The following is a 12,617-nucleotide window of genomic DNA, read 5'->3' on the forward strand; positions in this document are numbered from 1 at the left end:
CAGCAATTTCTGCTTGTGAAGGAATATTTGGCATGGTGCTGCACAGGTTAATGCATGACCCCTGTCTGTAGTCTGAACCCTGACACTTCCTCTGAAGAACTATATATCCCACAATCTCTGGGTCTCTCAGTCTAGAACTGGTGCAGTAATTAGATCTGGCACAAGCAGGCAAAGGGCAGAGATGCGTTTTCATCACATTAGTACTCCCACAGAAAATGATGAGGCATTGATTGGACTCTGCGTGACCCGGAGCAAGAAGTTGCTTGTCCCTTTGGCGAAAAGGGACAAGCTAGGTGAATGAATATATGGATATAATGGAAATGATCAACTATGATACTACAAACTGCAGCCTCAACAGCTCATCAGTACCAGGTAAGGCAAACAAATGACAGAGGGAATAAAACTACACTAATATAGAGTTAAAATTAAAACATTTGAAGGTGGTACCTTTAAAACAAGTCTGGATAGGTAACATCTACCCCAATGCACAGCCCTGATCTATACACACTGGAGTAAAGGTAACTGCATGTCACAGCCAATGATATTTTATCGTTTAGCTATTAGAAAACCGAATATATTGAAAGAGGTAATAAGTGATGGCGCTAATTTTTTGAAAACGCACAAAGAAAAATCCAAAAAAAAAAAAAGTGAGTACAGCTGCGCCCGCCCCCCCCTTTTTAAAGTAGTGTAACTATGTGAGAGTTTATTTCACCAACTTTTGTGGGGGCTAATTGATGGCGGAAGCAGGAAACCTGAATTTTTTTTTTTGCTTTTAAGCAATTAGGTTTTTTTAATTAAACAAAACAAAAAAAGGTATGGTGCTATTTAATTGAATCAATAAATCAAAGTAAAAATATTTTAAGCAGTCTAGTCCCATGAGACCGGACTGCTTAAAATATATTTTTTTCTTTAAGATTTATTGATTAAGTGCCGGTTCACATTATTGCGGCTGCGGAGATCGCATGTAATTCGGAGTGCACTGCTCCATTACATGCGAGCGGATGTGAATTCAGCCATACACTTTATATGGCTGAATTCGCACAGTATCCGCACCAAAGACGCACAGGACCCTTTTTTTAGCAGCATCAGGATCGGATCGCACAGTGGTTCACACTTGTGCGATCCGATCCTGTGCGAACTGTCAGATCGCACTGCGATATGCGATCAAACTGGGGGTGTCGTTAACATTTAATTGACACCCCCTGCGTATCACATATGGCAGTGTGAACTGGCAGATGTGCGGATGCGATGTGGAAACAGGCTGCAAATTCACAGCCTTCCTGCATCGCACAAGTGTGAACCGAGCCTAAATCTAGTAGCACCATACCTTTTTTCTTTTAGTAGAAAACTTAATTGCTTAAAAGCAAAAAAAACAAAACCAAACTCAGGTTTCCTGCTTCCTTCATCAATTAGCCCCACAAAAGTTGGTGAAAAACTCTCAAGCCCTTACATCACTTTAAAGGGGGAAGCTGCACTTCACTGTATTTTTCTTAGCGCATTTTCGAAAAATTGGCGCCTTTACTTATCACTTATTTCAATATATTTGGTTTTATTAGAAAACCTAATTGCTTAAGAACAAAAAAAAATTCAGGTCTCCGGCTTCCTCCATAAATTAGCCCCACAAAAGTTGGTGAAATAAACAGTGTGGGCCTAGTATATAACCCTGCGTTCCTGCCTGGAAACAAACTGCGTAGCAGCTGTGAAAACTGGACATGCAGAATCCAAATAATTTCTGCTGAAACCAAAACAAGTTGAGTGTGGTCATCTAAAAATTGCCGGGTTAGTAAACTTTTTTTTTTTGCAGATCACCCACAGATTATACATCTGTAAACATTTCAGTATGCTAATGAAAGGCGCAATGGACGCCAGGTCCTCCACTGCGCTTTGCGATTCCTCCCGCCAGTCCCTATGTGAGTAGTGTAGTTCTATAAGAGCCAGCGGATCGAACTAAGAAACCGGGGGGGGGGGGGGGGAACCAGCCGCCAGACCATACTTCTGGATAGGTCAGATTCTGAAGACTCTTCAACCAGTGGTAACTTTTAAAACAGCGAAGATCAGCAATGGGAGATAGAAGTATCAACTATCTTATGGACATAGTGTACTTTTTTTTTTTCTTTTATTCTAGCAACTTTTTTTTTTTTTTATATTATTAGAAACCAAAAAATGGACTGGCGTTAGGCTTTAGCTTCACTCCCACCACTAGTGTTTTTGGCATAAACTATGGCCCTCCAGTTGTTCAGGAACTACAATTCCCATCATGCCTAGTCATGTCTGCGAATGTCAGAGTTTTACAATGCCTCATGGGATGTGTAGTTCCTCAACAGCTGGAGGGCCGTAGTTTATGGATCCCTGCATTAGAGCAAGAGTTTCAAACTGGTGGTCCTCCAGCTGTTGCAGTACTACAATCCCATGAGGCATTGCAAGACTGACAAGTTACCAGCACGACTCCCATAGGTAGAGGCATGATGGGACTTGTAGTTCCACAACAGCTGGAGGGCCGCCAGGTTGACACCCCTGCTTTAGGGGCTCTCTTAACATGCAGGTATTTCTACTGTATCTGCACAGAAACAAGTTGCAAAATGCACTACAAACACCAATGCACCTTTACGAAGTGTGCCACAAAGCAAGTGCACCAGCCATTAACATCAGGACCATGCCCACGCTATCTTCTGGCCTCTCCCTCTCCTCCATGTAGAAGGGTGGCAGGCACAGGACTGTACAGTAATTACCCCCCATGACCGGTCAAGTAAAATTACTTAATTTCGTGTTTCAGTTGCTCATCGTAGAGCAGTGATGGTGAACCTTGGCGCCCCAGATGTTTTGGAACTACATTCTCCATAATGCTCAACTACACTTTAGAGTGCATGAGCATCATGGGAAATGTAGTTCCAAAACATCAGGGGTGCCAAGGTTCACCATCACTGTCAGAGCAATATTCACATTTAATATGAGCAGATTTCTTTGTTTCATATGGATCCACGCGTTTTTCTACACTCTGCTGTAAATGAGGGGGGGTTGTGTGCATGTTTTTTGGCAGTTTAGTGTGCAACATAAACCCAATTAAATCAGCCCGTATACCTTTACTTCCCTTCCAAAAACACTTTGGTGGCCTCCTTTAAAGGGGTTGTCCAAGAGTCGAATGCTTCCCATTTGTTCACAAAAGGGGACAATGCAGTGACAAGCAGCTCTTCGCAAATTCTGGAGAGCCAAGGGCTGAGTAAATCCCTGCTCCCTTATCTGAAATCTGATGTTTATTCCAGGAATTACTTCCTATAGATTACTATACTTTAGCACTTTCTCCGATATGACCAATCTATTCTAGTGCAGCTAATATAAGATGAAGACTCGGGCCGCACACAGTCTTTGGCTCCATTAGATTGTAAGCTCTTCTGAGCAGGGCCCTCTTAATCCTCTTGTATTTTATTGTATATGTACTGTCTCCCTCTAATATTGTAAAGCGCTGCGTAAACTGCTGGCGCTATAGAAATCCTTAATAATAATAAAGTGCAAGTTAAAGTGAAAATGGAAATGAAGTTTCGGCATGAAAGCAGAGTTCCATCCATTTTTTTATATGTGTAATGTATCTTATGGTCATTAAGAATGTTTTTACCAATGGGCATTTTTTTTTTTGGAAGTAAATACCTTGATCATTCTTTTTCAGCAGCAATTCAGGCTGAGGCTGTGTAGGTGATTACATCACTAGGCAATTCGCAAGGACCCCTGTGATAGCGGCATTATGTATCTCAGGAGTCCTTGCTAATTGGCTAGTGACTAAATCTTACATGTCAGGAAGAGGGAGCCGTGCAGTGGCATTACGGTGCAGGTGCAAGATGAGGAGGTGCATGCTGGGTAGCCAGCTGCACCAAAATCCCAGAAATAAAGAGAAGAGGGCTTCAGATGCCCACAGCTAACATGGAACCTGCCTGCTTCCAAGATCTTGTTAGTAATCAAACGTTTTAACAAAAACTACAATGATCACACGCCATGTTCTTAATGTTGCTGTAAATGTTTAGACAAGTACAGATGTTGTTTTTTTTAAGTATTTGTGGGACTGGAACTCCGCTTTTGATTCATATATATGCGATTCGGATGCGTTTTGAACATCCAATTCGCCTGACATGTCAACAGAGGGACATCTGGCACCCTGATGATGTAAGAACTAGGTGTACCACAGAGAAGTGACAGATGACCATAGGAAACTAAAACTGCTGGGCATGAGTATGTTTTTTTGTGGATAAACCATAAAAAAAAAAATAAAGAGGGATAAAAAAAAAAAAAAAAAGATAAAGAGGGATAAAAAAAAAAAGATAGAGGGATAAAAAAAAAAAAAAAAAAAAAAAAAAAAGATAAAGAGGGATAAAAAAAAAAAAAAAAGATAAAGAGGGATAAAAAAAAAGATAGAGGGATAAAAAAAAAAAAAAAAAAGATAAAGAGGGATAAAAAAAAAAAAAAAAAAAAGATAAAGAGGGATAAAAAAAAAAAAAAAAAAAGATAAAGAGGGATAAAAAAAAAAAAAAAAAAAAAGATAAAGAGGGATAAAAAAAAAAAAAAAAAAAAGATAGAGGGATAAAAAAAAAAAAAAAAAAAAGATAAAGAGGGATAAAAAAGAAAAAAAAAAGATAAAGAGGGATAAAAAAAAAAAAAAAAAAGATAAAGAGGGATAAAAAAAAAAAAAAAAGATAAAGAGGGATAAAAAAAAAAAAAAAAAAAAGATAAAGAGGGATAAAAAAGAAAAAAAAAAAAGATAAAGAGGGATAAAAAAGAAAAAAAGATAAAGAGGGATAAAAAAAAAAAAAAAGATAAAGAGGGATAAAAAAAAAAAGATAAAGAGGGATAAAAAAAAAAAGATAAAGAGGGATAAAAAAAAAAAGATAAAGAGGGATAAAAAAAAAAAGATAAAGAGGGATAAAAAAAAAAGATAAAGAGGGATAAAAAAAAAAAAAAAAACAAAAGGAGGAAATAGAAAAATAAAATCAGGGAGGATAGAATTAAAAAAAAAAAAAAAAATGAAGTATTCTTCATTGACGGTATCGGTATCTTCTTTAACGGAAGGAAAGGTTTCTAAATTCCCCTGGCATTTTGCAACCTAAAGGATGCCAAGGCATTTCTCAATTACTCTCTTCAGAATGGACTTGTGGGACAGGTGGCCAGGCTGTGTTTGCCTAAACAATGATCCTTTTGCAGAGACCATGTGAGCAATGCAACCAATCACTGGGCACCGCAGAGATGCTGAGCGAGTGTTTTGAATAAACAAGGTTGACTTTTTACCCTTTCATTTTATATAACGAAAAGGCAAAAAAAAAAAAAAAAAACGGACATGAATTACACTTGATTTTTTACGTTTGTCCAGCAAATCACAAACCAGCCCTCCAACGCCCTTTTTCCCCAGAAAGAATTAAACTTGGTTCCGAAGAACATCTCAATTTTTTTTCTTGGGCACAACCTTCCATTTCCAAATGCACAGATAAAGCTTATATTGCAAATAATTTAGGATATACTTAAACAAGCCAACTATCCATCACAGCTTACGTCAGTGATAGAACAGAACACCAGCCAAAACTGTCCCTCATAGAAAGTTCAATAGGAAACCTATCTATAAAAACCTGACAAGAGGTTTAAACCCATCCACACCCTGACTTTGGCTGGAGTTGTGCTTTAAACTGCAACCCCTCCCACCACTCCGAAACATGTAGGCGTTAAATAGGATCCAGGGGGCGCCGGTTCATTTGCATCTGACTCTACGCTTGTGAGAGTAGTTTAATACCCAGTGTAGTACTAACTATCCGGAAAAAGGAAAACAAAAAATAAATCATTGCACTAAAAAGGTTTGCCTTAGTCTGTATTCCAGTATAAGCAATGAGCAGCTTCACACGCACTGTTCTTCCTTGCTTCCGCCTCCCATTTCCACTGCAAAGGAAACAATTAAAACTCCCCCGCTGTCCTGCATACTATCCAGGGCAAACTCTTAATTCCTCAGAAGAGGGGAAAGTTTGGAAGTTAAAGGGCACTTCTTACAATATATACTTCAGCTGGCTTTTCAGGGAAAAGAGCGCAGAACGTGAAACATGGTGGTGGAGAGGTCTGCTCTGTGCGTCAGGATAGAAAGCTTGAAAACAGGCTTCCCCCTCTTCCAAGCATGTTAGAGCCTATAGTGAAGCCAATCCCTGGAGGTTCAGCTGGCCCCGGCCCGGGTCATGAGCTCTTCCAGAGCTTTGTCCTGGTCATTGTTATGTAGTAACAAAACCTCTTTGATCTCCTTCTGCTCGAATCCCATCTCTTTGAATTTGCTCATCAGCTGAAGGAACAACATGGTCTGGAAAAAAAAAAAAAAAGAAGAGCGGTGTCAAACAAGACCAGAGAATCCAAAACCACAAGGTAAGTAAGTCATTAATAACAGGGAGAACAGATTAACTGTGTTAGTATCCAAGACAATGTTTCCACAAAGAGTTGAGGTAACTTGGAGAACTAGTTCCTTAAAAGTGTCACTCAACCCACATCATAAAAACTATCAAATGGTGTATTACATGCTGTTCCATACTCCGTCACTATGAGATTCATATTCTGCAAAACACCTGGTTGATCCTGCTGTTCTCTAGCTCCACCTTCTATTCATGTCCTCAATTCAGCTAGGGGATTTTGCAGAGCAGTGTTGACAGCTCTGCACGTGCTCAGTTTTCAGTGAGTTTCAATGCTGAGCATTTCCTCCCTATCCTATCTGAGCAGCCCATGTGACTATCGAGTCACACATGTGGGCGTATACACTCTGGTAAATGACAGCCCACTCCCTCCTTCATGCCTACTAATCAGCCAAACACAATGGGGGCAGGATATTACATTTCGATTGATTGAGGCTTCACCTTCCTTATTCTAAGGCACAGGCTGGAGGAGCATGACACAGCCTCTGACCGGCAGAAATCCACCCACACCATGTTATTGCCAAAAAATATTATATTAAAAATGCTTTGATTTTTAGATATACATTTGTATGGTAATTTAAATCAGTTTGATATTTTTTTATACTCTGTATTCCAAAAGCGTTTTTTTTTTTTTTTTTTTTAACATTTACCAGCAGCAGACCCGAAGCTCCTTCTGCTTATGTTTTCACTGCAGACAGACTGGGAAAGATCTGGGTCATGTGACAGTGCCAAGGTCTTATCTTGCCCTCCTGTTGGCAGCCATCTTGGACATGTGCAGACTGCTGTCTCTTATAAACTCTAATTGCATCATCACTTGGGTGTCGCACAGTGATGATGCTGCACACCTGACTATATCATCACCTGATGGGTTGCAGTCCTTGCCCTTGCGTTTGTGCTCCAAGGTGCATCACTGCTGGCAGTCTTCTGTTCAGTGTTCCTTTGTGTGACCAGGCTTGGCTGACCACTCTCCTGGCCCCTCAACCCTGCATCGGCAGACTACCCGCTTCTGGACTCTACCCGGCTTGGATGACTACCCACTTCTGAACTCGACCCCCAGCTGGCTAAGATGACTAACCACTTCTGGACTGGACCCCGGCTTGGAGGACCACCCGCTTCTGGACTGGACCTCGGCTGTTCCTGATCCCACTCCTTTCTCTTGCTGTGCGTTTGTTTGCGCCAATAAGCTGCCTTATTTTACCTGCATCTCTGTGAGGTCTGGTTTCCTGGTACCTTGGACAGTACGCAAGGGCCATGGATTTTGACGATTCAGGTACTCCCACGCTCCCCATGCTGGTTACCAAGCTTGATTAACAAGATCACCTTTTGGGTCAGTTCGCTCATGCGTTGCAGACCTTGCTAGCACGCACAGCACACCTTGCTCCCAGGGCTGCTAGGCCAGTGGTTCCTCCTGTTGCCGCTCCTGCTGTTGCGGCTGAAGTCCCTGTTACCAGAGCGATGACTGGTCCAATCCCCCTTCCGCAGCGCTATGGAAGTGAGCGGAGTCAGTGTCGTGGCTTCATAAACCAAGTGGGCATTTATTATGAGATGGTTCCTCAGGCATTTCCTTCCCTCAGGCATTTCCTTCCGATAGGTCCAAGATGGGCTGCCTAATCCCATTTCTCTCAGACAAGGCCTTGGCGAATCCCTTATTGGAGAACTGTGATACTCGATTACTCGAGTTGTGTTGCCTCCTTTAGTAGAGTATTCGATGTGCCTGCTTGCTCTTCCTCTGCTGCAAAGCTTCTTCTGTCCATTCAACAGGGTATACGAACCGTTGCCGAGTATGCCATCGAATTTCGTACCCTGGCAGCAGAAGTGGGCTGGAATAATGAGGCTCTAATGGCTGTCTTCTCTCTTGGTCTCTCCGATGCATTGAAGGACGAGATTGCGGCCAAGGATCTCCCTGACGAACTCGAGGCTCTCATTTCCTTCCTGATTTTGATCGATACCAGGCTCAGGGAGAGACCATAGGTTGAGGGAGCGTCTGCAGAGGCCTTCTACGATTTCTTTCCCACCCATTCCTCCCTCACCTCTCACGCCTCCTGTGGGTGGTGTGCCTGGCTGTGAACCCTTGCAGCTGGAGTTCACTTGCCTTTTCGAGGCTGAGTGGGCCCCTTAGGAGGAGGCAGGGTCGGTGCCTGTATTGCGGTCATTTCCTGAAATCTCGTCCGACCCGTCCGGGAAACGCTCGCACCCAAGGGGTCCTGTCGGGGGGAGATCTTGGGTAGAATTTCCACGTCCCCGGCTTCCCGTAAAGATAAACAGTTAATCACAGTTCTCTACTGGGCAGCGGGTTCGGTGGTTACTCAGGCACTAGTAGACTCTTGCTGGCGGTTATTTTATTGACAGTATGTTTGCTGCTGCAAATTCCATACTTTTGCAGCCTCGTGTTTCCCCACTGGTTATCAAGGCGATTGATGGCAGACCCCTGCAACTGGCACAGGTTACCCACGAGACTGTTCCAGTTGATATGGCAATAGGGGCTGTACACTGGGAGTCGACCTGTTTCCAGGTTATTTTGTCCCCACACTACTCTGTTTTGGAGTACCCTTGGCTTCAGAAACACAATCCAACCTTCGATTGGCAGTCGATCGAGATCCGCTCTAGGTCTCCACAATGTAGCGCTGTTTGTATCCGTGGGCCTGTTAAGGTACTCTGCACCTCCTCAGATTCAGTGTTGCCTACTGAATATCCTGAGTATCAAGATGTATTTGACAAGGTGCGCACTGGTACTCTTCCTCATCGTCTGTACGATTGTGCTATAGACTTGCAACCTGGTGCCATTCCCCCTCATAGCAAGGTTTATCCTCTTTCGGTTGCGGAGAATAAGACCATGGAGGGGTACGTTCGCAAGTCATCTTCTCCAGCGGGTGCCGGTTTTTTCTTCATAAAGAAAAAGGGGGATGAGTTAAAACTTTGCACTGATTATAGGGGCCTCAATCTCATCACGGTCAAGAATGCATGTCCAATTCCTTTGATTACCGAGTTGTTCGACCGCCTTTTTACCAAGCTTGACCTAAGGGCCACGTATAATCTAAGGATCAAGGAGGGCGACGAGTGAAGACCGCGTTTAATACCAGAACCGGTCATTACGAATCTCTGGTTATGCCCTTTGGCCTGTGCAATGCACCCGTAGTCTTTCAGGAGTTCATCAATGATGTATTTTGTGATGTGTTACAGCAATGCCTGGTAGTCTATTTGGACGACATTACTCAGACTCCATTAAAACACACTACCTGGATGTCAGACAGGTGCTGCAACGATTACGTGAGAATGGGCTTTTCTGTAAGCTTGAGAAATGTGAATTCCACCTGTCTCAGGTTGCCTTCTTGGGCTATATCATTTCTGCTGAAGGGTTCTCCATGGACCCTCAGAAGGTTTCGGCTGTTCTACAATGGCCTCACCCCAGTGGTCTCCCTTCCATTCAGCACTTCCTGATTTCTGATAGTAGTTGGCAAACCCAAGGAACTTTTCCTCTTTGGCCAAACCCATCTCTGATCAAGAGGGGATCGATTCCCACAATTGGACGCCTGCTGCCATCCAAGCTTTTGAGGTCCTCAAGTCTGCTTTCGCTTCAGCTCCTATTCTATCTCATTCCAATCCTGGTTTGCCCTTTGTCATAGAGGTGGATGCATCTGAGACGGGAGTCTCAGCATCGGACACCTCATGGACCCTTACTGCCTTGTGGGTTCTACTCCAAGAAGCTGTCTCCAGCTGAATGCAATTACGAGATTTGAGACAGAAAGCTCTTGGCCATTAACCTGGCTCTCAAAGAGCAGAGACACTTGCTCGAAGGTTCTGTGGTTTCAGTTCTCCTTCTCACCGATCATAAGAATCGGACGTATCTCTCGGAGGCTAAGAGGCTCACACCCAGTGAGGCCAGATTGGGACTTATTCTTGTCTCGTTTTAACTAGGTGGTCTATTTGTCCAGCTGCAAGGCTGATGCCTTGTCTCGCCAGTATTCTGAGTTGTCCAGGGTTGTCCAGGGAAGACTCCGTGCGGACACCGGTCATACATTCAGATCATATCCTGTCAGAAGCTCCAGGCAGACCGGAAACGTTTATCTGCTCCTTCGTACCAGCTCGGGGAGAGGATGTGGTTATCGACCTGTAATCTCAACCTCAGGGTGCCCACTCCAAAACTGGCACCCCGTTTTGTTGGGCCTTTTCACATCCTCCGTAAGGTGAACACGGTGGCCTATGCCCTCGGTCTTCCCCCTGGCATGCGTATCTCCAATGTCTTTCATGTGTCACTTTTGAAGACACTGGCTTGAAATCCCTATACTTCCTCACTTCCACCATTACTGTGGGCAATCATGAGGAGTATGAGGTTGGCAGAATCTTGGAATCTCGTCTGTTCCGAGGTCAGGTTCAATACCTGGTGCACTGGAATGGTTATGGTCCTGAGGAGCGCTCCTGGGTTCCCTCCGCTAATGTTCATGCTCTCGCCCTTCTCCAAGCTTTCCATACTCTCTGTTTTTTGCTCCGCGGAGGGGCCGTTGAGGGGTGGGTACTGTCAAGGTCTTACCTTGCTCTCCTGTTGGCATCCATCTTGGAAATGTGCAGACTGCTGCCTCTTATAAACTTGTCCAAGGTTTGCTTGGAGAAATCAGCTAGCAAAAAAAAAAAAAAAAACCCTACAAACGCACAGCAAGAGAAAGGAGCGAGATCAGGAACACCCGGGGTCAAGTCCAGAAGCGGGTGGTCACCCAAGCCAGGGTTGAGTCCAGAAGCGGTTAGTCATCCAAGCCAGGGTAGAGTCCAGAAGCAGGTCGTATGCCGATGCAGGGTCGAGAGCCAGGAGAGTCGTCAGCCAAGCCGGGTCAGACACGGAGAAACACAGAACAGAAGACTGCTAGTGGTGATGCACCTTGGAGCACAAACGCAAGGGCTGCAACCCATCAGGTGATTGATATAGTCAGGTGTGCAGCATCATCACTGTGTGACACCCAAGCAGCAGACAAGTGATCCACAATCTATAAATAGATCATTTCTCACACTCAAGGCTCATTGCCTATAGATACCAAGGTGTGGGAAAGGGAACTGGAGATATCCAGAGGAATGGCATACAGCGTTCACGTTTACACATAAATCCTGTTTCCTCTTGTACCCAGGAGAAACATTTCAAAGTATTATCTAGATGGTACAGAGACCCAGTTGCACTAAATCGGATATTTCCTAACTCATCGGATTCATGTTGGCACTGGCACAGGGCGAGGGGCACTTGCACGCATATATGGTGGGAGTGTGACCGCATCCGGCCTTTTAGGAAGCAGATCTTCCACATAAACTAGGTATACAATGAATCATTCTCTCTCTCACCTAAGACAGCTCTTCTGTCTATTCTCCCGGGGTCCATTAAATCACAAAAGTCCAGCCTTCACCGTTTTTTTTTTTTTTTTTTTTTAAATTAGCGGTAGCTCATCATGCATTTTGGAAATCATCTGTCTTAACCCCCCCCCCCCCCCTCAAAATGTGGGCTGACCTTATGAATGATTAGATTCTAATGTAGGAGAAACAAGCCAGAGAACACAACACCTGGGAAAAGTGCATGAAGTTATGGTACCATATGGATACAATATTCTAATATGGATACGTTTCATAGGCACTTTATGACCTGATCAAATATGTTCTCCATGTACATCACTATTGCTGCTCAACAGGACCATTTTTGCCTTCGACCAGCAGTCAAGATACAGATAATACCCGTGATTTATACCGTACTAACTTTAGATCTATATACATGAGGTTACGCTAATATGCCTTTTCTTTCCTCTCTGTATTGCCTTACTCTTTTATTTCTATTGTCTCTAAATGTAGATTTAATATTGAGCCCTCTGTGTAGGGCCGCTAATGTTCCCCTACCTATGCAGATGTTTTGGATTTTGCTGGAAATCTCCATTTATTGTTAATATTCCATCCCCCCTTTTCTTCTTTTCTGTATCCAGATTCAAATTGATTTACTCTGTTTGCTTTATCATTTTATGATGAAACGCAAAAATATTTTCAACCTTAAATCAACTGTTGCAACCCAGAAATTTTCAAACTGTTTCCATGTCTGTGTCCCCATATTGAAATTGAGTCTTCTGGGAGTCCAATTATCCCCTCTGTGGTGTGATCTGCAGACCCCTACAGCACTACTGTTTCCTGTGGAGAAATTGGGTTGGATGAGGAACAATGGAGCCCAGGCCTGGAAGTGTT

General features: G+C 43.4%; 1 protein-coding gene across 1 annotated transcript in view; it reads right to left on the bottom strand.

Moving 5' to 3' along the window:
* Positions 1–5,642: 5,642 nt before the first annotated feature.
* Positions 5,643–12,617, bottom strand: part of UBAP1 (ubiquitin associated protein 1) — a 91,857-nt gene continuing 84,882 nt past the window's right edge. Inside the window, exon 7 of the mRNA XM_082253512.1 lies at positions 5,643–6,313. Coding sequence (XP_082109638.1) covers positions 6,173–6,313 — 141 coding nt within the window. The 3' untranslated portion in view covers positions 5,643–6,172. The remainder of the gene's footprint in view (positions 6,314–12,617) is intronic.

Source organism: Pelophylax lessonae (genome assembly GCF_965119305.1).
Source record: "Pelophylax lessonae genome assembly, chromosome: 1".
Lineage (NCBI taxonomy): Eukaryota > Metazoa > Chordata > Amphibia > Anura > Ranidae > Pelophylax > Pelophylax lessonae.